Source organism: Prionailurus viverrinus, chromosome B3, assembly GCF_022837055.1.
Source record: "Prionailurus viverrinus isolate Anna chromosome B3, UM_Priviv_1.0, whole genome shotgun sequence".
Lineage (NCBI taxonomy): Eukaryota > Metazoa > Chordata > Mammalia > Carnivora > Felidae > Prionailurus > Prionailurus viverrinus.
The window spans coordinates 78,292,029-78,316,934 of NC_062566.1; the positions used below are offsets into that span (position 1 = coordinate 78,292,029).

General features: G+C 37.5%; 1 protein-coding gene across 1 annotated transcript in view; it reads left to right on the forward strand.

Annotated features, from left to right (window-relative positions):
• NPAS3 (neuronal PAS domain protein 3) overlaps window positions 1-24,906 on the forward strand; it is an 861,155-nt gene that overhangs the window by 255,339 nt on the left and 580,910 nt on the right. Inside the window, exon 2 of the mRNA XM_047864546.1 lies at window positions 5,874-6,118. Within this exon, the coding sequence (XP_047720502.1) occupies window positions 5,874-6,118 (245 nt within the window). The remainder of the gene's footprint in view (window positions 1-5,873; window positions 6,119-24,906) is intronic.

Sequence of the window (24,906 nt, forward strand, 5' to 3'; positions counted from 1 at the left end):
TTCCCCCAACTCACCCAGGCAATATGGGTGAGCTCTCCATGGTCCTGGATTTGGGGTTTTGTTTGACATCAAGGAGAGCTTTTTAGATTTGTGAGATTTTGAAAGCTATTTTGAAAGATCGCCTTTCTCCCAGAGTACTCATAAGATTGTTTTGACTAATAAGGATCATTGAAATTTTGAAGGTTTTTTACTGAAGTCTCAGAATTCTCCTGAGTAATTCATTCTCTTAACTGTTTGGATATTCTTTTCTTTTCTTTTTTTTTTTTTTTTTTTTTTTTTTTTTAAATAAGCATAGTTGCTTGTCTTGCAATTGAATGCCATTTTTTCTAGTTTAGTGAACTAAAAAAATGCTCACTTCTTCTAGTAAAAAAATCATTGATTTGTGAACCTTGAATCATTCATCAATGAAACACATATTTTACTTGAAAACTCATTAAATAAACCTGTGGTATACAGCTGATAGACTATAGGTATAAGGAAGACTATAGTGAAAAAGCAATATCTTTGCAATAAAGGAGTTATATTTTGCTTTAAGTATACAATGTGATATATCATAACCAGTGAGTAGAAATCATACTGATGACACAGTGTGTACATTGTAAATGAGTGTTGTGGACCTCAAAGCATAGAACAATCGGTGTGAAGCAAGTTTAGGTTTTATTTTAATATATCTTATATAGTAATACTGTGTGTCAGGTACCATTTAAGTATTTTACAATAATTAACCCATTTAGTTTAATTTCAACAAGAACCTTATGAAGCAAATAGTACTATCACCCCATTTCACAGATGAAAGAAACTGAGGCAGAAGATTAAGTAAATTGCTCAAGTTTACATAATCAGTTAAGTTATAGAACTGAGATTTAAATACAGGTACTCGGGTTCCATAATCCATGCATTTAAATTTAACCTCTACTTTTTGCTAGTGTGGAAGACATGCTTAGAGAGGCATCAAACAGAGCTTAAAGTGATAATCATGATCTGAGAAAATATGAAAGGAGTTTAATAGGCAGTTTTAGGGTTGTCATCAAGGAAAAGTTAGGCCTTTGGTTGTATTCCCATTGGTTTGATTTCTACGGTCACTACATGGGAAATTACTAAGTGAAGGTCCTAAGTGGAAATAGAGAATGGAGTTCGAGAGGACAAATGAAAAAAGCCAACAGTTTAGAATTAGAGACACTGTAAGATGTATAAAGGAAGTCTGGTCAAATAAACTTATAAAGAATTATGGAGAGAGAAATACTATAGTAATGAGATGGGCACTAGGATTCAAACAGTTGGGTTTTTTTCCTCTAGATAAGTTTTATGATAAAAAAAGTTTCATGATTATTATGCTAATAGTTGTTGCTTAGATACTGTTTACCACGTGACAGGCATTTTGTACTTTACATATATTGGCTCAATTACTCTCATGAATATTATGAAGTAGATAAAATCATCACATTCGTTTTCCACAGGAGGAAATTGAGGCCTAAGGAGGTTGAGACACCTAGTGAAGGTTGCCGACATGGTAGTTGTAAGTTGGTGCCAATACCCACAGTTTGGCAGCAGAACCCGGACTCCTAATCTCTGTGGTTTCCAAGAAAGTTTTCAGATGGGTTGACTATACTGTCAGCATTCCTAAATCTTTGCAACTTCTTAAAATTTTTCTTTGTTGTAAAACTCTCAAGTGGTCTCTGCCCCATTTAGAGTTCATAAACTACCTTAATTTGTAAAATCTAGAATTATCTAAGAGGTTCACTGATTCATAGTTTCCATGGTAGTAAATGGTAAACTATCATATGAGCCACTGCACTGGTCCAGGAGATTTGTTGGCCATCCTCATGTTGTAAAATAATAACATTGAGGCTCAGATTTGTTATTGAAAATCACAATGCTTGTGAATGGCTAGGATGGGTCTTACAATTCCTTCATCAGGACTTTTGCCAGAAAACTTGCCAGGGAACTTAAAATATATGAGAGGATTTAAAAAATTACATTCAGTAAGCATTGTCCTCTAAATCTTCATTACTAGTAAGTTTTTGATGGCTTGTTACCTATGGTTAAAGGTATATCTTCAGAAACATGGAAAATTTGTTGCCAAGCATTAAGCAGAAACATGCATTATGCCCACAGTGTTGTTTAGGAAAGTTAATTGTGGTAACATCAATGACAATAAGAGTGGAGAGTCTAACTTTACAAGTTTTATAAGAGGAAATTCTAGATACTAGAGTATTATCCTTTTGGTTGGGTGAAGAAGCCCTTTGGAGAATCTGAAAATCATTTACTATCTTCCCCCAAATATATACACAGTTTGCAAAGGACTTCTAGATTTATAAATAAATAAATAAATAAATAAATAAATAAATAAATAAATAAATAAATAAATAAAACACGTGTGTGTATATATATATCTTCTGAAATTGCTGATTTTGTTGTTTGGTTGTTGGTAATTATTGGTGAGGATGATAAGATTGTCATCAAAGAGAACTGAAATTTTGATTGGCTGAGGATCAAGGAAGAGTCTCCTTTTCCAAAGTTACCCAAAGACTAGGTGGAAGAACGTCAGAGCAGTGGGAAGTTTGGGAGTCATTTCTTGTTGATCTGAAGTTTAATCATTTTTTATATGGCACAGATTAGGATCATAATGTTATATTCATGATTTCCTGTCTTTCTTTGGTATTGTAGAAATACAACCATAATTTTTGGTTTAGAACAGAATGTGCAAACACATAGTTTATTTTACGTTTTAATGTAGTCTTTAATTCTATTTGAGAATTGCTTACAACTAAGCTGTACTTCCCAAAAGCAGGCATAAGATTAATCTACAGTCTGAGTCATTGTCTACACATCTTTAGCTTAATCTATTCTATCAACATCTCTATGACCTTTGTAATCCTTTGACTGCATTTTATTGCTGTTGCCCTTAAAGCCAATTACTACTTATTATAGATACAGTGCTGTCATTCTGAAAGACTTCTGAACTGTGAGGTCTGTATAATGAAAAACCCTTGTTATTAAGATTATGGCCAGGCCAGTTACTCGAGTAGGGTAACACAGAGTGTTTGAGTTAAAAAAAAAAAAAAATAAAACACACAAAAAAATACACACACAAAAAAATGTGTAGGGGAGGAGAGGAGAAAAACAAGAAGGTGGGTCAGGAACACATGAAGTAAGTTTGGCCCAGTGGTATTTTAGATAAATCAAATATCAGAGGACAGTGTTTGGGCAAAGCTTCTGAAGGCATTAATGTCCATGCATTCCCCTTTCTGGAGTGGAAATAAGAAGCCATTTGTCCTCTACCTTTGGAGTCCATTGAGTTGTTCCCTGTGATCTTGGTTTTTTCTTACCACCTACCCCCATAGAATTAGATTTTTTCCTTAAACTATTGCTAAGCCTATGCAATAATAGCAATTTCAGGATAATGGCCTCATGTTCTACTTGTTTCAGTCAAATAAAGAAATTCCTGGTATGAAAATTAGTCATGTTAATGAGATAACAGATGAGCCTATTTGTGATGCTTTGAGTGACATGTATAAAGGGAAAGTTACATAGAACATCCATGTAAAAGTGCCTTTCAAAATTGGCCTCCCAAATTCTTATCCAATTGTAAACTGCATCCCTCCTCATTTACTGACCAAATGACAGGTTTTATTAGGCTTGCATTATTTTTTAAAACTTTAATTGGTTAACATAAAATTAAAACATAACATAAAATTGGAAATGCCATATAAAAATTGAGATTTTGTTCTCTAGAAACAACAAATCTGGGAATCTGACGACAGCAGGTGCGCCCTCCTCCAGAGCAGCAGTCCACTGAGACTATGTGTGCCTGAGCTGTTGTCCTCTCCTGCCCCACAGTTGCCATCAGGCCTCTTCACTCATTGACATTCCCTGCCTTAACCCCAGGGGCCCTTCAGTTTACAACCTCTGCTCTAGTGCTCCATCATAGTCACTTACTGAACAACAACAGTTGTAAGTTGAGCCCACCTTCTGGAGTACTGTTTGATTACAAGAACACAAAAAGAGCAAAGCGCTGAACTTGAACCACTGCACTCCACAAGAGGTAGAGAAGACATCTCAAAAGACCTAGTTCTTTGGGCACAGCTGACCTAAGTGGTGTTAGATAGATTTCTTTTATTACATAAAGGGAGGGGCATGAATGGTTCTTTTGCCCTAAGATGTTAACCCAGATCCTGGATATACTTACACTTTATCAGATTGTAAGGCATCTCTCACTTTATTTACACAATTTTCAACAAGCCAAAATTGCCAATTTATAAAATCATGTAAAGGCCATCCACGATTTGGGGAAACAAGTGGCATGCCATGCTTTTCCCTTGTGAATTAGCAATGTTTCTCCCGGAGGTTATCACCTGAGACATGAAGGGACACAGGTTTTCATCTGAGACTGCCGTGACTCTGAAAATGGTAACGTTAACTTGTCTAGTTATGAGAAATAGGTTGGTTAGCTAATGTAGAATATTTTGTTAAGAGTGAAACTGGTGGGGTTGTTGGCTTAGTGAGTATTTGATCAGGGTGTGATGGCATTACTTAAATTATGTAGATGCTCAATAAGATATTCAGAGTGCAGTGAGTACAGTGTTTCTACCATGACCACCATCAGGTACGCTATAATGTAATATGAAATGTTCTTGTCCATATTATACTAATGGATATCGGAGCTACACTGCTGAACTCATTTTGATCTATTGCTCTGGTCTTGCTTCCTTGCTTGTTTCTCTCTTTCTGGTTATTTTATAACGGGAAACCAGAAAGCTAGGTTCAAAGATTCAAAATGCCTTTGGAGTTCAATGAAATGGATACTTACAAATGATTTTAATAGTACCTTGATACTGTAAATATTGCCCAATTACTTATCATCAGGGTCTTATTTTGATTTGATTTCTTGTCAGACACAAAACAGAGCCATTCAGAACAGGTGGAATTCTGTCAGATGCTCAAACACAACTTCAATTGTGCCAGATTCTGCCCTCAGCACTGTGAGCCAACTTCAAACAGAAATGCACATTAATAGTTAAAGGAAAATGCTGGATCCCACCTGTTGCCTTTTCTGTGAAGTAATATGTCTATAATGTTTATAAATTTTAATAACCCATACAGGGCTTTATCTTTCAACATTAAATTTATATTATCTTAAAGTTTGACTTCTCCAGGCGATGCATTTTATTCTCTAGTATCTTAGAGAATCTATCCATCTACTAATGTGTACTCATTCATAAAGAATTAAAGTTTTCTCTTATCAACCAATTATCAACATATTTATTAAGTATATTGAGATCTTCATTTTCAGTGTGATGTTTTCTATATCTGACTTAAGATCATGATCCTTATTGAGGGCTAGAGGCACATAAACACACTTCATAGAATCAACAAATAAAATGTTGATGTTTACCCTTTGTTCCCCATGATGATAATTGAAATAAAGTTGCTTTTGATGCCTTAAAATCTCAGTGATAACAATTAAATGAACAAAATCATTAGCCTGAGAATAAATATATGAACACTAGCCTCATCTTTTCTGCTGCTTATAGCTGATAACACCAAATATTACCTGTAAATCTTATGTCTTAGAAACAAAGAATGTATCTCAATGCATGGCCAGTTAAAGGGAAAAACCTAACAAGCAAGCTATTGTTATTACTGCCTGTAAGTTTATTTGTTGTTATTACTGCATGTAAGTTTAAATCCAGAGGTAGAATTTTTGGTTTTAGTGAACGTTGTCTAGAAATCATTTTATTATGGCCCTTGGATTTGAAAGAAGATTTTGGTAGATTTTTGCTGGGGGAAGAAGGAAATGAAAAGGAAACAATTTCTACCTGATGTCAAAACCACACGTTTTAAATGACACTTTTTCACTCCTTTGATTTCAGTTTACAAGCATTGAGAAAGGAGAAATCCCGAGATGCTGCTCGCTCCCGCCGGGGAAAAGAAAATTTTGAGTTCTATGAATTGGCCAAGTTGTTGCCTCTTCCTGCAGCCATCACTAGCCAGCTTGACAAGGCATCCATCATTCGACTTACAATTAGCTATCTGAAAATGAGGGACTTTGCTAACCAAGGGGACCCTCCGTGGAACTTGCGAATGGAAGGCCCTCCACCTAACACATCAGTAAAAGGTAAGTTTTAAGCCCCTGTTTGTTCTGGAATATGGTGGTCGATAGGTGTCTCTAAGATGAAATGTTTACCATCATCCTTTCTTCTTTTCCTGCATATCAAATCCTTTAAAGGGATACAAATGTGGAAATCTGAACTCTGCATGAGAAAGACACCATGTGAAGGTGAAATAAACCTCTTCTATTTCTTTTTTATTTTCAAAACGTCTGTCAGCCTAAATATTCTATCACTTGATGCAAGGCTTCAGAGAAAGGAGAATGAAATGACTTACATTAAAATGCTTCTTGGGTTCAATTTGCGTTATGCTAATTCATGCAAATTATTACTGATGGGTGGAGTACAAGAATATTTGTTAAAGGGTGGAACTAATATCTTCTGTCTTTAGTAGCCAAAGGAAGGAAGCTGAGCCCAACTGTAGTAGGCATTTTGAGTAATGATGTTATTGACTAATAAAACAAATAATTCATGTTAATGTTTCAAGTTGCCATACATAATGCCCAAGATTTGTAAATCTAAACCTATGTTTGTCCTCCCGATCCTTGGTGCAGTCACTCTTAAAACTCACTAATGAAAGATGTTAGGCCTTCTTCATTCTGATATGCAAGAGAGGTATTTCTTACGTGTTAGTGAAACTTCTAGTAATTTATAGCATGTTTAGCATGTGAATATGCATGCGTATCTTTATTGATGTATATGTGGTATTGGCCATTGATTTTCTGTCTTAAACGATGTGTTATTCAAGGCTTAGGACTTAAGGGATCTGCTAGTTTCTTGTGCTCTAACCTTGTCTCTAGCCCCTTGGTGGGCATAAGCTGGATAATTGGGAAAATTGTGGGCAACTCTGGGAGAGGAATTAGGTTCTTTTGTTAAGTGATGACACCTTAACAGTGACCTTTGAAGTTCCTGTGCTCATGGCTTTTGTAGGAAAGGGTTCTAATAGGGAGCCCTGACCTCTTAGAGGATACAGATTAAAATGAAGGATCCAAAGCAATGACTATTTACAATTGTGTGCTTAGAAGTGTCATCATATGTGTATCCATGCATGTGTGAATCTGGTTATATCTCTGCCATTGGTACTTGCAATGTTTCTTACGCTTACGAGAGAAGAAAAATCAGAAATTAAATTCTAGATGCTGTTTTCCTCTAGAGCAGGGCAAATATTTTCTGTAATGACTATATAGGAAATATATAGGCTTAGGCTTTGAGGGGCTCTGAACTGTGCCACAGTAGCACAAACTCAGCCATAGACAATTATGTAAACAGCAGGGTGTGGCTGTGCTCTAATAAAACCATGCGTAACAAAATAGGCAGCTGCCCCCAGTTTTGGCCCACAAGCCATAGTTCACAGATTATCTCTCTAGAGTGTAAGAATGGCATTCAGAAGCTGAGAACATAGAACAGAGTTAGCTGTCAAGGGCTGGATGTCAGTGTAACATAGCACAGTATGGATAAACTAAGGCACATTCATGCTGTCCCTTTTCAGCCCTTCTCGCCTTAAAAATGTAGATGTCAACTTGGTAATATATCAATCTGTGTTCCAGATGCTAAAGTTGTGGCAAATTTTCCCAAGCTGAAGATGTGAATATAATCTTAGTAAATATACTGTATCCATAAGAGTTTATTCATTAGACTGCCTTCATGTTTATTCCAAATCATACAAGATGAAAGGGTAGGTGCAACAGGGTAGAAGTCACAGAATGTACAAAATACGTCCTTATTCTTCGCTTTGAAATGGACTGATTAAGGGACTGAACTTGTATGAGGTTGTTTAGCACAGTTATCTTTTTATTACCACTTATTCATTTATTTTGAGAGAGAAATAGAGAGCTACTGAGTGGGAGAAGGGGGAGGAGGGAGGGATGGGGAGGAGAGAGAGAGAGAGAGAGAGAGAGAGAGAGACAGAGAGAGAAAGAAAGAAAGAAAGAAAGACAGAAAGAAAGAAAGAAAGAAAGAGAATCCCAAGCAGGCTTCACACTGCTGGCGCAGAGCCCAATGTCAAGCTCGAACTCAGGAGCTGTGAGATCATAACCTGAGCTGAAATGAAGAGTTGGTTACTTAACCAACTGAGCCATCCAGGCACACCTCCATTTTTCTCTTTTTTAAAGGAGCTGGCAGTTTATAGGCTGCCTTGGTAGTGGTGGTTACCAAAGTAAAAGTGGTTCCATGGTTTGTCCATTATTCTGCAATGTGATAACCTTGTTTACTTTTATTTTATTTTTAAAAATTTTTATGTTTATTTTTGAGACAGACCAAGCTCAAGTGGGGGAGGGGCAGAGAGAGAGGGAGGCACAGAATCTGAAGCATGCTCCAGGCTCCACGCTGTCAGCACAGAACTCCATATGGGGCACAAACTCATGGACCACGAGATCATGACCTGAGTGGAAGTTGGAGGCTAACTGACTGAGCCACCCTGGCACCCTCCCCTTGCTTACTTTTGGAATCATGACCTTGTAGAGATGCAAAATTACAGCTCATGTAAAACCATGCCCTCATATGTAGACCAGGGAAATGATACAGAAACAGTTTACAGTTAAGTATTAGCAGATCTTAAGCTAGATTCTACTGTTTCACCTTTCTGTCTAGTGCTCTATCACATCATATCGTTTCTAGAAATTTTATTTGATTTGCATCCCCTTTATCAAGCATGCCAGGTGAGAATTCTCTCAGCTTCTGACTGTGACTGATCATTCATTTTTACTTTATGGACTTCAGTCAGTTAAACTCTAAACTACTTATGATCAAGATGGATAAAAAACAATAAAATATGGTCTCTGCTCTTGTGGGCATTTCAGTCTATGAAAGGACATACTGATGTCAAGGAGAAAAATGGGGAGGTTAGGGTGGATATTTAAGAGTCTGGAAGGAGATAACAGATTTTATTATTTTGCGAATTCCATCCAGATAATGGCAGAACATCCAATTCGGTACATGTGTACTCCCACTATCAGTAAACTGATGATTGTGAAGGTGTAAAGCATAGTGACTCTATCCAGTTGACGCTGGCTCTCAAAAGTTGCTAGGAATGCAGTGGACACTTTCTGTGAATTAGTTCTGCTGTACAGTATGTGTATATTTTATTGCTCTACTCTCATTCTTTAATGCAAACCTGTTACTCATTCTGATCAAACATTCATGAAACAACATCAAAAGAAATTCATTTTAATTTATTAAGGTCTTCTGTGTTGTGCCCTTGAAGAAGTTCATGTGGATAAACAAGCTTATATAAATAGCCTGCAGCATCATGTGAAGTGCAGTTCATAATCCAACAATAAAACGATAGACATTAGACTTGGTGCTTCTCCAAGCAGTCTCTTGAATAAACCTAAAGGCGTTTGGAAATTTATATGAAAAGTACTTACACGATGTAGGCAATGTTTTTTTTTTAATGTGATGAGTTGTTCATGTTAATAATTAAATTTCAAAGCTTAAATTTAAATTTGTTCCACACAACTATATAGAAATTTAATCATTTTAATTTACTGCTTCAGAAAGGTCCTTCACTCTGCCCTGTATTCATCACATCTTTTCTTAAATGTCTATAAAGGTTGATGAGTTTGTTTTGTGATGCCCATTCTGTATAGATTATTACAAGTTATGCTTGCAGAAAGAACACTCAGGTGACAGTGTGTAATATGTCCCGAGTCAATTACTTCATGGAAATGATATGTTAAGCAATTGGAAGGTAACAGATAGTTTTTTCCATGATTTTAGAAATATCTGTATTGTTATAATACAGATCAAATCTACAATGAACATTATGCATTATTCAAGAAATGACCAGGCATTCTCAGCAGTGTTTCAGCTAAATAACTGATGATTGTAACCTTTAAAGAAATCTCATTGTGGTGACTGTTGGTAAATCACTTCTCCATTCATAGTAATCTCTATTTAGAGGCTATCTAGAAACCATTACATCTTTTATTAATCTTAAAAGCAATAGCTGCTGATTTGACATTTGCTAAAACTAGATAAATTTTCTGTCTTTTTAATATCACAGACTTCAGTCAATTTTCGGTGTGTGTCTGCTACAACTCTATTAATCCAGGAATATTTACCACTGTAAGCATAAGTCTTACTTCAATTTGAACATGGCAGCTTTTAAACAACAATTTGTGTATGTGTGTGACAGGCGACAATGCTCAAATATGTAAAATAGAAGACATTTTTAGCCTTCGGAAGGAAATGGTTGAAAAATACTGCAAGACAACTGGTGATTGAAATTGACTGAACACATTACGGAAGAACTTTACTATTTTCATAGTAAATTTCATATGTACTATAAATTTAATACTAAATTTCATATATTACTATTTCATAGTAATTTTCATATTTCATATTTGGTTCACTATTTCGGGCACTTACTGTGAGTTAAGTGGTGGATATTTCTGAGAGGAGAGGCCTGCAGGTCCTTATTTAAGGAATACGTGATCTATCCTTAGCCAAAGACCAGACTGTTACTTTTGCAATCATGTTTAAGGGTTCGGTTTGAAACAGCCATGTGTAGCCGCTGAGTCTGTGACATCCTTCAGAGTAACTCTGAACTACTACAATACTGGTTGTTCCCAAAACTTAGAACTATTTTTCTAAAATGCTATCTGTTTCCATAGAAGGTAGAGAATCCAAGACTGAGTGATTGTTCTTCTTGGTCTAAGCAGCTCCGAAAGGTCTTCTAGTTCCTGTTCAGGCATTTTACTGTGTACAGACACGTGTACTTCGACCAACTGACATTCATACTCAGGGGCAAGTGTCCTATTCCTCATTATTGAAAAAAAAATGTGAAATGCGATTTCTTAGAATCAGGGTATAGCATGTACATCCGCCTGTGGTGCTCTTTATTATTACACAGGAAAATGGTGGTGCCCAGACTGAACCCTTAGGTTCTGAACAGAAGCTTCCAGTAGGGGTAGGAGAGCAGGAGACAAGATAGAGACTGGCTTCTTGTGTGGTTCCTATTCTCTCCTCCACCACCTTCACTAGACTGGGGGCCCATCCCCCTGCTTTAGTCTCGAGTTTCAGTCACCTCAGTCCAGAGGGGCCAACCAAAAGCTGAGCTGCGAGTGTTCACTCTTGTTTATTTTGGTAGCAAGTGCCAGGTTTTGCTAGTACATGGGAGTATGATGTGATATAATTGCCTTTTCTTAGGTATGCTTCTGGAAACTTTTTCATTACATACTGCTCTCCTTTCTAGTGGAGGGAATACTTCTGAAGGAAGTTCATTTAAGAACTAAGCTTTTACTGTATTTTCATCATCATAGGACAGGCATTGTTTATATCGCCATGCTTTCCTAGGATTCTCATCTCTGAAGGGCTTTCTGACAAATGAGGGCTTAGTGATGGCAGAGGAAGTCTCTGAGACTATAATTTTGTGCAGATTCCCATTTTTTTTTCAGGAGAAGCTTTGCTATCTGCGGAGGGGGGCTCTGGTCCACCTTGAGAATGAAGCATGCAAAAGCACTGATGGTTTCTTCACACGTGCCACTGTCAGAGTTCAGTCACCGTTACCTTCAGTGCACCTGGCACTGTTGGGCATCCAGAATTACCCTCCACTCCAAACGCTGATTCTGCGGAAGCCTCTTTGTGAGAGTGATGACTGAGAATGTGTGCATACTCAGGCGTCCTAGTCCGTCATCGCCAGGGCAACAAGCAGTCCGAATGTCACAGTGGCACGCCACAAAGCTTGTATTCCTCTTGTTGCTGTGGTTCATTCCGGAGGTTGGCAGATTTAGGCTGAGCTTAGCCGGGTGGTTTACTTCGTGCCACAGCTCTGGCTGTGCTCAGGGTTCAGCTCTGGTCTGCCCCCTGTCAGGGGACAGCAGAGATTTGGGAGAGGTTCTTGTCATGGTGATGGCAAAGGTGTCAGAGGGATGAGCCAAATCATAACACCTCTTTTACAGAATGTTTTGGCGGACACCTCTGGAAATGTGGCTAAAAGAGTATACGTGTACTTCTGCATCCCGCATCGGGATTCGGCGGTCTGCCCCTCTATATGCCGTCGTCATCTTTTTCCCTCGCAGTACCGAACACCTCAGACCGTACGTTTGTGCCTTTGTACATCCTATCATCTAACCAGAATGCCCTTTTCCTTCTTGTCGTTTTACCGAACTCTTGTTCACCTTTGAAAACGCAGCTCACCTGTCACTTTGTTAGGTAAATCTCTCCTTCTCCAGAACAGTAGTCATTTGTTCCTAATAGGTTACGGTGACAGTCTTCTCTTGCTTTAGTATCCATTCATAATCCTTTTCTTATGATCCTTGTCTCTCTCTGCAGACTGTGAGCTACTTGAGGGAACAGTCTGGGTTTTATACCTGTCTTTATCTCCATTTACAGTACCCAGGAAAGTACGTGTTTAACCGAGTTTTTATTTTTAAATTTTTGTTTATTTACTTGTTTTTGAGAGAGGGAGAGAAATCACATAAGCAGGGGAGAGGCAGAGAGAGAGGGAGAGACAGAATCCCAAGCAGGCTCCGCCCTGGCAGCACAGAGCCCCATGTGGGGCTCTATCCCATGACAGTGAGAGCATGACCTGAGCTGAAATCCAGAGTTGGACACTGAACCAACTGAGCCGCCCAGGTGCCCCAACCATGTGTTTAAATTAAATTATATAGTACCAAGTCATATCTTGATATTGCTATTAGTGAGCAGAATAATGCTGATGGAAAATGTTGGGTGGGTCTAAGTCATAAGCTAGGATGAAGAAAGAAAAGAGTGAAGAAAGAAAAGACTGAAAGGAAGAAAAATGGAGGGAGAGTGATGGGAATAGCGTGAAACCAAGGGGGGAAATACAATGGATAGAGTAGGAGCTAGGAGGTTGGTACCCCTTGCCTGGGATCAGCTGCTTTCCCCTGCCAACTTGTTTCTCTCGTGTAATGTACAAGCTGAGGAATTGACACTTAAAAACAATATTCTTAAGAAACCCATGTCTTGGGTATATAAATTCAAGTTCATTCGAGCAGTATCTGAGTACTTTCGCTTGGTAAGTCCTCTGACTCCTTTGCTGGTAATGTGGGGCATATAATAGAGAAGGTGTAAGGCAGAGTCCTGTCCTTGGAGGTATTTACCATTTATTGAGAAATAAATAAAACTAAATAAACCACATGACCTGGGTTACAAAGGCCTCTCTAGACCTCAGTTTCTCATTTGAATTTCCTTTTTGTGAATTTTCTGGTCTGGTTGATTACTGACTGTCTAATCCCAAACCCCAATTTCTGAGAAAGGATTTAGTAATTATTGTCTTAAATTAGACTCTCCTGAGAGTCAGGTTTTTTTGAAGCTGTTTATTAATAATTTCAAAAGCCACATGCTCTAACTCTTCGTGTTCTGCTAATATTTCTGTTTTCCTTCTCCCTCCCTCCCTCTCTGTCTCTGTCTCTCTCTCTCTTTAAATTTATTTACTTTGAGAGAGAGAAAGAGAGTGCACACTTAAGCTGGGGAGGGGCAGAGAGAGGAGGAGAGAAAGAATGCCAAGCAGGCTCCATACTGTTGGTGCGGAGCCTGATGCAGGACTTGATGCATGGCTCGAACTCAAAAACTGTGAGAACATGACCTGAGCTGAAATCCAGAGTCAAACACTTAACCGACTGAGCCACCCAGGCGTCCCCTTCCTTCTCTTTTACTTTATTTTCCTTTACATGGAGGTATCGTGTCTCCCTGGTGTCTTGGGTTCAAAAAGGTATGACATAGTTCCTTCTCTTAAAAGATTTTGTCTGTTGAGTATCAAGATCTGCATACATGCAATCATTATAAATAAAAAAAGAGGACAATAGTGCAGCGCACAATGAAGTTTTAAATTAAATAAGCCAAGTGCCAAATATATGATATGGATAAAATACAAATCTAAAACTTGATATATTTTTTATTTGCTTTTTATTCTTACCAGAATTGTAGGGGACATACTTAGATTCCATATCACATTCAACTTATTTTAAGAAGTCTAGCGGTTCTTGGTAATGTGATATTTTAGTCATGGCATTGCCTTATACTACGTTGTACTTAGTTATTTGGGATTTGGAAGTGTATGTGCCCTGTTTTTAGGGCTGGGCTTCCCTAACATGTTTTTGTTAGCCTATCACCTCTTGCAAAGCACAGTATAAGTTTCAGTACTCTGCAGATACCAATATTTCATGAGTATAGCAAAGAAGGAGTCACCTCTGACTGCTTTATATGATTGAAATTGTACTGTGGCTTTAATTTTCAGAAACAGCTTTCTAGATACTGTGCATAACTCTTGGCTGTGCCTTAATAAACATGTGGTGACCTCCACCTGTAAAACTAATGTGGCTTTGAATACTGATTGACTGCAGCTTTTCGCATCCTTTCTGGGTCCATAATATGTCAGTGAATGTCAGAGCCTGGGCAGGAGAAGGCCAAAAGAATTTGGGGTTTAAAGATCATACAGATCATCTGTTTCAATCCTCCTACACTTGTGTTCAGAAAACTGATAGAGAACGTTAGTGATATAAACAAAGTCAGTAACAAACTTGGCGCTAGGATTTGGACCCCTGGAATTCCAATTCAGTGCATCTTCTTCCATAATAAAGAGCATATCTTTCTCAGTTCAGCACATGTTAGCAGCTGTCCTTCGATATCCTCTTTCCCCATTATACATGAACATATATGCACATATATGGCCCATGTGTCGAGACCAGCCCTTTTTAGGTCAAATGCTATTATACTGCAATTCACAAAACATTTTGAGGCCATTCAAAGGCAAAGGTGTTATAACTGAATGGAAACAAATCCTTAACAAGGCAGTAAATGCTAAAATTAAGGGAGACTGTGTGAGGGTGTATTGGAACTCTCTGCACTCACTTTGCAGCTATTCTATAAATCTAAAATAATTCCAAAATAAAAAGATGACTTTTTTTAGAAATGCACCATAATTTACTCTCATGACAGAAATGTAAGAAAACCAAAACTCTACCCAAATGGAAACTTGTTCTCTCCCAGTTTCCTGCCTCTTCAGCTGGTCACTGTTGAGTTCTCACAGGCTCACCCTTCTCCAGGGCTTCATTAATGGTTGTCTTGTTTAAGAAATGTGATTAACCGCCAACTACAATATCAATCAGGATATGGAAGAAAGAAAATTGATTGAACCGTTTACACAGTTTGCTTAAAAAGTTTATAAATGACTGATTCCCATCAATAAGGAGTCACATGAGCACAGGTTTACGCTCTGGTTTTTCTCCCTCCTTTCTTCAGTGAAAGTTATTATGAGTGTTAACCCTGTCTAGTCTTCACACTCCGCTCAAAGATCGTCCAAAAGGGGAAGTTAGAAAGCCAAGACAAAAACTAGTTAACGGACTCTAGGACAGGGGTCAGCAAGCTCTTTCTGTGACGGACAAGATAGTAAATAATTTAGCCCCTATGGGCCGTGAGGTCTCTGCTGCAGCTACTCCAGTCCACTGTGTTAGAGTGCAAGGGCAGCCACAGGCCGTCCGTAACCAACTGAGTACACCTGTATTTCAATAAAACTTTATTTGTGAATGCTGAATTCTAATTTTGGCATATCATGAAATCTTGAGTTTTTTTTTTTTTAATTATTTAAAATGCTTTTCAGTTCTAAGTTTATGGGCTGTATAGGGACAGGTAGCAGGCTGGATCTGACCTGTATGCTGCAGTTTGCCAAGCCCTGTGAAGAGCTTTAGAACTGGAAGGGACCTAGGAACTTTTTGTAGAACCCATGGTGGTAAGCAGCGTACTGCTAATTGTAAAGGGTTGAAACTTGGATTTGTTTGAAAAGTGTATTGATGACAATGAATGCTGGTAACATGCTTTATGAAACATTTTTGGATTTGTTTTTGTCATCTTCAGAGCTAATATGTGCGCGTATAATCTTCTTCCTACGATAGCCAGCATAACTGAATTGTATGCCAGCCAGTGGTGTAATATTTAACAGTTTTCTGGGTTTCCGTGCATGTGTACTGTTTTGTGTATAGTGTGCATTGCTGAAAAACTAAGTGTAAAGTCATGCTAAGTCATTGGCTTAGCCTGGCTTTTTGTTTTGCTTGCTTTTTCAGTTTAATGTAGTAAATGATCCAAACTGGGGCTATGCAGAGTCTCCTACAGATGAAGGATCTTATTAAAAAAAGAAACACGATTAAAACTTTGTCTACATGGGACTGTTGCTCAGCCATTTTGACTTACCTAATCAAACAACTGGTCAGTTCGGTTAAATAATTGTTCTGATTGATTTCCCTACGTAATTTGTTAAGTGTTTTACTGATTCAAATGAAGGCTTGAGGCATGATCTGGCTACAGGAATCATTAGAAATAAGAAATTGGGGATTTGTGTATAAGAAACCCAACGTTATGAACATTAGAATGAGTAAGATTGGTAAAGCTGAATTAGGTTCAATTCTGCCTACAAATAACTACCTCCAAAACCATGTGTACATGAAATGGAAAAATAGGGTTGCACTGTATAGTATGGTTTAATTTTCCCCACTTACTAATGTGAACATGTTACTGAAGTACTAAAACGCAGTCATGAGGAAATACTGCTGTGGTCTTCTGCCATTGTCCCTTGAGACTGTCAATCACTGGGTGTTGAGCGAGTGCTCAAAGTGCTCCCCACTCACACTAGTGGAGGAAATGAAACTTTGGGAGATTATAGTCCTCACTTCCCAAAGCACTACAGAGACTTAAAAATATATTTTTCAGTAATGTTTTGTAATTAAAGCCCATCGCTCCAATATAATTTTACAGTTTGGGAAGTAAGGCCGTGTTGAATATCGGCACTGATGATGAAAACAGACTGTGTACACAGTTTGGCTTTTATATAAATACTTTAAAATATTGGCTTTCTTCAATAAAAATAGATGAATAGTATCCAGGTTTTTACAAGAATTTTAGCATAAAAGCAAAATTGCTATCATTTTTATTTTGAAAAGAGACATGAAGATCACATAACAAAATGTGTAAAATGCCGTATGTTCTAGAGAGCTGTGATAGAAAACGGGGATGTAGACGCAGGTAAGCCTCACTATGGGCGTACGCAGGACCTTGTGTAAAGGGATTCAGTGATGTTTTCTTGGTTGACACCTGACCGAACGTGCCCTTCATTGTCTTTCCTATGGACCCTGAGCTCCCAAAGTTGCAGAAAAATCTGTATCAAGGTGTTCAGCCTGTGCTGTCGTGTGATGTACATCTAGCAAGCAATCAGACTGTGCCTTCTTGTTGTGACACACTACATTTTTTGCCACACAAACATCTGCTGGAAAAGTTTATAGAACTTAGAGAAAGGAACTCTTCTAGGGAGTTCTGACAACCTATAGTAAAGGTCTTTGCATGTAAGCGAGGCCAATGGAACCAGCAAAATGTGTGAATACAGTGGAAACTGATCATCTCAGTCATTTTAATGTGTCTTCAGAGTCTTCTAATAGGAAGCTCTATGGGCAATGTAGTTGGACAAATTTTTGTGACTGTTAACGAGTAACATTTCTTTGGCCTCAGTTTGCCTAGAAAATGGCATAGCTTGGCCTGAGAATTCAGCTGGTCTTACACTGGAGTAAGCCTACATTTCATTGTGAGGCTTAAGTTTACACAGAAACTACCAAAGGCATGTTTGGATTACTTTTTAGGACTTTTATCATGTTAAAGGTAACTTGTGTTTTTGTCGTCTTTTGTTTGGTGAGATTATATTTCTGAAATGATGTTAATCAGGGACAAGAGATATCAACATGCGGCATTTATTTTGAATACATTTTGTGATTCTAGCTTGTCAAAGTCTGCACCTTGTGTCCTGTAACAAAGCAGAGGAAATTTAGAGTGTTTCGTAAAATACTCAGGTGGTTTGGGGGCTATTAAGGCAACTTAGTGTTATGCTAGTGCTTAAAATAATGAGATCTAAAAGTTGATTAGGTAAATTTTTTAATATGTATATATTTCATTGAGATGAAAAGACAAAAACATTCTTAAAATAGGTTGTATCTTAAATGAAAGGCTGATTTATTGAAACAATGGATATAATGGATACTTCCCTCAGAATGTTGGTTTTATAATCTTCTATAAATCCTTAGGTTTTAGGGTAACATTTTTTTTTGGTTGTCATTAGAGATCAGGAATGCATCCTATTTCTCTTCCACCATACTCACCAATTCCTGCTGTAAGTATTTGAGTGCTTATTACATTGCAAGTTTCATTAGGCTGTGTGTGGAATGCAAAGGGGGGGGAACTGAACCCTCTAGGAGTTTATAATCTAGCAGGAGTGACGCACATGCTCACAAAACAAGGTGAGATATTATCGTGTTGAAAGAGGTTAAAGCAAAGTGTTGGATAATCTGTTATGCATAAATACAGTTACAGCTGTAAACATGGTGACATTTAATGAGAATTGTGGTCGCTGAGATATCAAGTAAGCTTCGGAAGCTTTTTCTTTACAGAAGAGTGTTTTAAACAATACCCAAGTACCCACCCATGAATGCCTGTGTATATTGCTCTTAGCTGACCATAATTCCAACCAACCAAGAGCATGAATCACAGACCATACTTAGAAAGCAAGAACTTAGTCAAATATGATCTTCTAGTATCTTTTCTCTAATATCTTAGCATTTTCTAGAGATGGAAGGAAGGCTGGAATGAGGTATGTTTTTAAACATCACAATCCTAATGTATGTAGTAAATAGAAAATCTCTCAGCATCTGAGGCATGAATATAGAAAGGGTCAGATCAGATGAGAAGCTGCATCCTGGGAACCTCTTAGTAGAATGGCCAAAGCTCAAGCATACCACTGGGACAGTGATGGGAGTGTCAATTGTTAACTTTGGCTCCTGGCTCTCACACATTCCCCTAAAGCCTATAATTGGGAGGGAAGACTAGACGGCATGGAAGAAAATGTTTTGTACTTTCATTTAAATTAGCACAAAGGGAGGGAACAGTTTTGCTTCACATGTGAAGTCAGTCATTTCTTGGGTTGCTAGCTCAATGTTTTAGCAGAACAGCTGTTCAGTACAATGTGGCTTTCTACAAGCAATATTTCTACTGCTAGAAAAGTGGCAGTCTGCCAAAGAGAGTGCCCAGACCAACCCCTAAACAAAAAAAATCTTTTGTCAACGACTCTAATAATTTGTACAATTCAGGAAAGGGGGGTTGCACGGTCTTTGCAGATGTGCATTTATGATGCTATTTTTAAGCAGAGCAGCATGGAAGAATAGATTCATAAGACTCATAAGTTGATCATTCATTTTAAGCATTTGGCTTCTGCTCCTTCTAAAATTTCACTCTGTGGAAACAACACACAGCCAGGCTTGAAACGAGGTAAGGGAGGATGTGACAGCAAGATGAAATCCTTCATTTCCAAGCCTGTGATGCTTGCTCAAAACCAAGAAGCTCTAGGGTGTTTTCTTCTCCCACTAAGGAAATAAATGTGGTTTTTCTGATCTCTCGCAGAAGAAACTTGCTATCCTTCAGCATTTTGAGGAAATAAACTCTTAATGAGCCTGCATTCTTTTACAGCAGTCCATTCTCTGAAAATGAGTTTAAGTGCTGAAGGAAATGCCAGAAGCATTTACGCAACCAGCACCAAATTAATGCGTGTTAATTCTCTGTAGTTTACCATCACAGCCACTGTGCAGTTTTTTTGGTGTGAAACTGGGTTTAGTCTCAGATGTGTCCTCTGCATTCTGGTTGCCAGACTCCACAGCGGTGAACTCGTCTGGCTTTGACTCTGGTGACGGAGTTAAGACCATTTTTATAAATTACAGTTTCCTGGGAAAGAACCCTCAAACTTCTCTTAACAGCAGAAGATCAAATCTGATAGAATCCCTATCTTGTATTTTTTATGCAGTCATATACTTGATATTTACGTAAGAGGGAATTAGACTGATCTATTAAAATATGAAATCCTATATAAAAAATGACATAAAATTAATACATACTCCTTCAATAAAGGTGATTACAGAGCATAGACCACCATAGAACGTTCACTGACTAGATCAACAACTTCCTCTGATTTTGAGACTTGGGATCTTTGGTAGTGTTGTTTTCTTTTTTAAAAATTCAATCTTTTCATAGCCCATATAGGTATAAAATGGTCAGGTTAGTGGAGTTGCATGTATTACTATACTGTGAGTATTTTGATGCACTTAGAGTGCAATCCACCTGTATTATGCTGTCCCCTCAAATTTTAACATTTAAGTATACTAATGTGAAAGGACTAATCATGATGATGGGATATTACTAAAAGAGCTTATTTTGCTCTACTAATGAATGTTTATTTTTAAAATTATTCAGGTGAACTGTGTCATCATACTTCAAGTTTTTACTCAAGTGTTTTCACATGTTGCCTGAGTTTAGTAAGGATTTACAGTGACAATTAAAATTATTTATTTAGATGTGACCCCAATGGAGGGGTACTGCCCTTTGTGAAGTGACAAGTCCCAGACAAATGGTTACTAACGTGTTCTTTTACAAGTTAACAAAATCACTTTTTTTTTCATATTAGAGAACTTCTTTAGGTAGAGAATTTCTGTGGCAGTTCCTATTTTGCAAAAAACTAAGTTCTTTCAATAAAGCAAGTGATGATTCCCCAAAATAGATATTTTACATTCATGTTTTCAATTTTTAAGTTTCCTCAAAATAACAAAATGGAAATATAAAAAATAAATTTGACCCGTGTCTCATGGTAGTATATTTCCAGAACATATTGGTAGGAACATAATTATCCATGCTATATTCCTTTGGTTTACTCAGGCCAGGTATTACTTTAATGGCATAAAGAGTCCACACTTTTTTTGATGTGCAGTTATGAAGATGTATGATCATTTTTTACGCTTATGCATGATCTTTTCCAAAGATCAGAGAAACAGTCATTATTGTGTACAGAGGCATTTTCTGGTATGAGTTGGATACAAAAACATGAGGAGATATTATAAATCCATGATCACATTTCATATTTATAAAACTTCATGAGATGAGATCATTTTTCCTTCTGCACGCATAGTCTTTTTAATTACCCCTGCTCTCTCTGTGCAAAAGATACATAAGTAAGAAAAAGGGATGTTGAGAGATGGTTTCTTAAAGTGAAGGTAGATGCTTTGTGTACTGTGCCGTTGTACCAAATGAGTCATTTAGTTTGGCCCATAATTTAAACAGGTGGCTCAGGAGGCCCAGATCGATTCATAATAGTCTCTTTACAAAAAACAAGAAAGACTAAAAATCATATGCTATAAATTGATGTCACAATTCATGTAAAACCCCTCTAGAAACAATTAGTATGCTTTTAATAACCATACTCAACATGCAGTAAACATTCAGTTCCTTCCACTAGACTTCACTCTGTTCCTAGCTAACTCACTTGACCAAAGTGGACTCGGGGAGTAAGCTTGTGAATGCCAGAGGAACTCATCCCCACCACAGAGCATGTTCTGGTGGGGTAAGAAGTGACCTGTCTGCACTCAAACACTTCTTCACTTGTAGCTATGTGTAAGATGAAACCATATTTGGAGGTTATCATTTCATAGCACACTAATTTTTTTTCCATGTTTTTTCACAATGACATTAGCCTATGAAGCAGTGGGACTGCTTGCCCAGTGTCAGGTTTATAATCCCCTGCTCTCATTAGCTCTCTGCTGAACTCTTTGTCGTCTTCTGCGTTCATCTCTTTTGAATTATGTCTTTGGCAAGCCTCACCCTTGGTGTGATTAATTAAAGTTGATCTGTTACTGTATTCTGAGTTCTCAAACTTGGTTCCACAGTCACCTCTTTGCTACCTTCTACTTCTGGTATTCTTTTTCCATTGTCTTTTTTCCTCCCCATCTAAACTATCCGTATGAGGTACTGCGTTTCATGATCTTGTTCAGAGCAAAACTGTGAAACATCGCTAACATTCTAGGTAATGATTAAAGTAGTGTTCATAAGAGCAGCCAGTCCAAAAAAGATATTTCAGTACAGGTGTCTCGGAGATTTTAATATTTCACTTTGCTCTCTAGGACACGTCATACTGGACAGTGGATTTAGGGGCTGAAGAAAACTCCCCATTTCCTGTGTGCCGCTTACACTCCACACGTTCAGCCTTATATCCACATTGATGGTATGCTATGGATCTCTGCTGCTAATGTTAGTCACCTGATTTGCAGAGAACTAGAACTAATAACCTTTTCAAATGTTATCAAATTATGGCAAATCCTAGACCAATCAAATTACTTAAGTGATCATTGATCATTTATTTGATATTTTAATTTTGACTGAGTCTACCTCAAGGACTTCTTGATATTTCCATTAGTTTTAGTAGGACGACAAATGCCAAACAGTAACATAGCTCATAAATTTCACCAACAACGAACTCAGAATGCTGTAAATTAGCTTTATTTAAAATGACCTAAAAGCAATGAATGGCCTTTAGCATAATTATAGACCTAGCAGACACAGTGGAAATCAGGGGGGAAAGCACCTAAATGATTAAGAAGTACATGTGACTATGTTATAAGTCTTTTTGGGGTGTGAAGGGATCCGATTCCATTTCTCAGTAGTGAAGGAGACAGAAGCTCTCACTTTTAGGTCGCCTTGCAGTTTAGGTTGCTAATGATTCCATTTTAATGTCACCGTTTAGTTTCATACTGATCATTTATACTGACAAAAAGGAAGAAAAGAAAACAAGGAACCTGTCATCAATCATTCATTTAATCAAGTAGCAAAAGTAGATAAATAAACATACTGAGTTAATTATTCTTCTGTATGTAGTGATTGACAATAAAGTTAATTTATGCCTATTTTAACCCTTTGATATTTTGTGCCATTAGGAATAATAGCATTAGCAGTTGTAGAAAGGACTTGGGGGTGACCCTTTTTCCCCTAAAGTGTCTTAAGAAAATTCAGTCTTCATGCTTAAGGTATTCATTCACTGGAAATCTCTTTCGCTCAAGAGTTGAGGTTATTTGCATCTAAGCATATTAACTCCATGCTACCAAATAGAATGAAAAACAATTATGGTAGTTTGCCTCCTTTGTCGTATTCCGGTTCAGACTCTTCAATGAAGACCTTTTTTCTTGGCAACGTGCATTTTTCATGTGTAAAAGAATTTGTCACCAGATACAAATATGCTATAAATTCAAAGGTGTGTTGGATACGGCACTAATGGAAAAGAAGTCTTAGTGATAGCAGAACACTAACATGATATATTTGAGTTAAAAGAGTTTTTGAAAGTTCTAAAAACCTGTTTTTGGTTGGTCTGCATTTTTCTCCACTCTACCAGAGAATGTTTTTTCTGGTGGCTATTCTTATTAAAAAATCAGTAATTACTTTCATTAGACTTCGTGCAAACAGGAGTGTTCTTGAGGTGAGTGGATAGTGAAATTAAATTGTCTAAATATTTCCTCTGGAATCTTTTTCTAGCATTCCTATCTAAGTCAGTCTGCAGAAAAGAAACAGGGAAGTAAGAAGCAAACTTCATGCATATATTTGGGGTTGAAAACAGGAGTTTAATTGTTGATGAAAATTGTGCAAAATTTGAGGCTCAAACTGTGGGTGCCTCTATGATTAGAGATAAGTTTCTTCTAGATGCGTTTTATTAAATGACTTTTCCCTTGGCAGTTTTCACATTTAGTGTAGCTGAGTTCTACCCACTCACCATTTTAAATTGCCCAGCTCTCATATTGGCTTCAGTTCTAACAAACTACAACTGGAATTGGGGAGAGTTGGCGGGCAAGATACCTGGGACTGAGTGATGGCCAGACCAGAGCACATTCCACACAGATGCCGCGCTTTGTGTCTACTGTTCTTTGAGCCAAAGGTTGGGGGTGGGGGAGAAGCTTTGCTTATCTTGGCTTGGCCTGTTGAGGAAATGATCAGGGTTAGTATCAGTCGTAAAATCTACAATCATAAGAGCAAGTTACAGTAGATTTCGAGCTTGTGTCACTGCTACCAGATTGCCATTTTTGGTTCTTGATTGCTCATGTTGGAATTTGTTTTCTATAAACATTCGGCTTAAGTAAGCGGTTTTGCTCAGAAGGCTTTCTGACCACCAGAAGAGATAAACTATTGTAGTTTGACCTTTAATGGCAAAGTAAAATTTGGAAAATACAGGAAATGTAAACCTTTAGCTATAAACTAAATAAAACAACATATAGAAAAGAATTCACTTCATCAAATCGATAAGTAAATGGAGAACTGTTCATCAGTAATGAAATCTGTTTTAAAAAATAAAGATTGTCCACATTTCTTAAGTTCGAAGTACTTACATATTTGATGAATGAATCTGTCTACCTTCTCACCACCATTCCTGCCATGGATACCTCTAAACTTTATCAATTTCTATGTAAATGTGTTAAAGAGAAACCTTCTTATTCTTTTTTGTTTGGCCTTTGTTTGGCCTCCTTTTACCTGCATTACATTAATTAAGCAGCGGTATGAATGAAGAGTGGGAATTTGTGGCCTTTTTGTTCACAGAAATAATGGTTAATCTCTTCAGCTTTGTCCAGTTTATGACTTGGCTTTTTTCATTCACTTCACAATCTGCAGGTAGCAAGTTTAAGCATAATACAGCTTGTAATCACTGTGGTAACAGTAAAATCAACAACTCTGTTTTCCTTCATTGAACAACCTTTGAAAGTTCTTTTTTGACTTACATTTGAGACCATAAAAACTGACGGGACAAGATCCCAAAGAATCTCTAAGTAGATGGTAGAGAGATGTACATCTGTATGACCAAGTACAAACATAGTTTTAAAAGGAAACATTTGACTTTGAACTGAAGTATTTGGTCAAAATCTCCTTTGATTTAGTTCATGAGGAAATAAATTTTAAATCTGGATTTCTGATCATTCTTAGAAATGCGACCAAGTGAATCTTTTAGGCA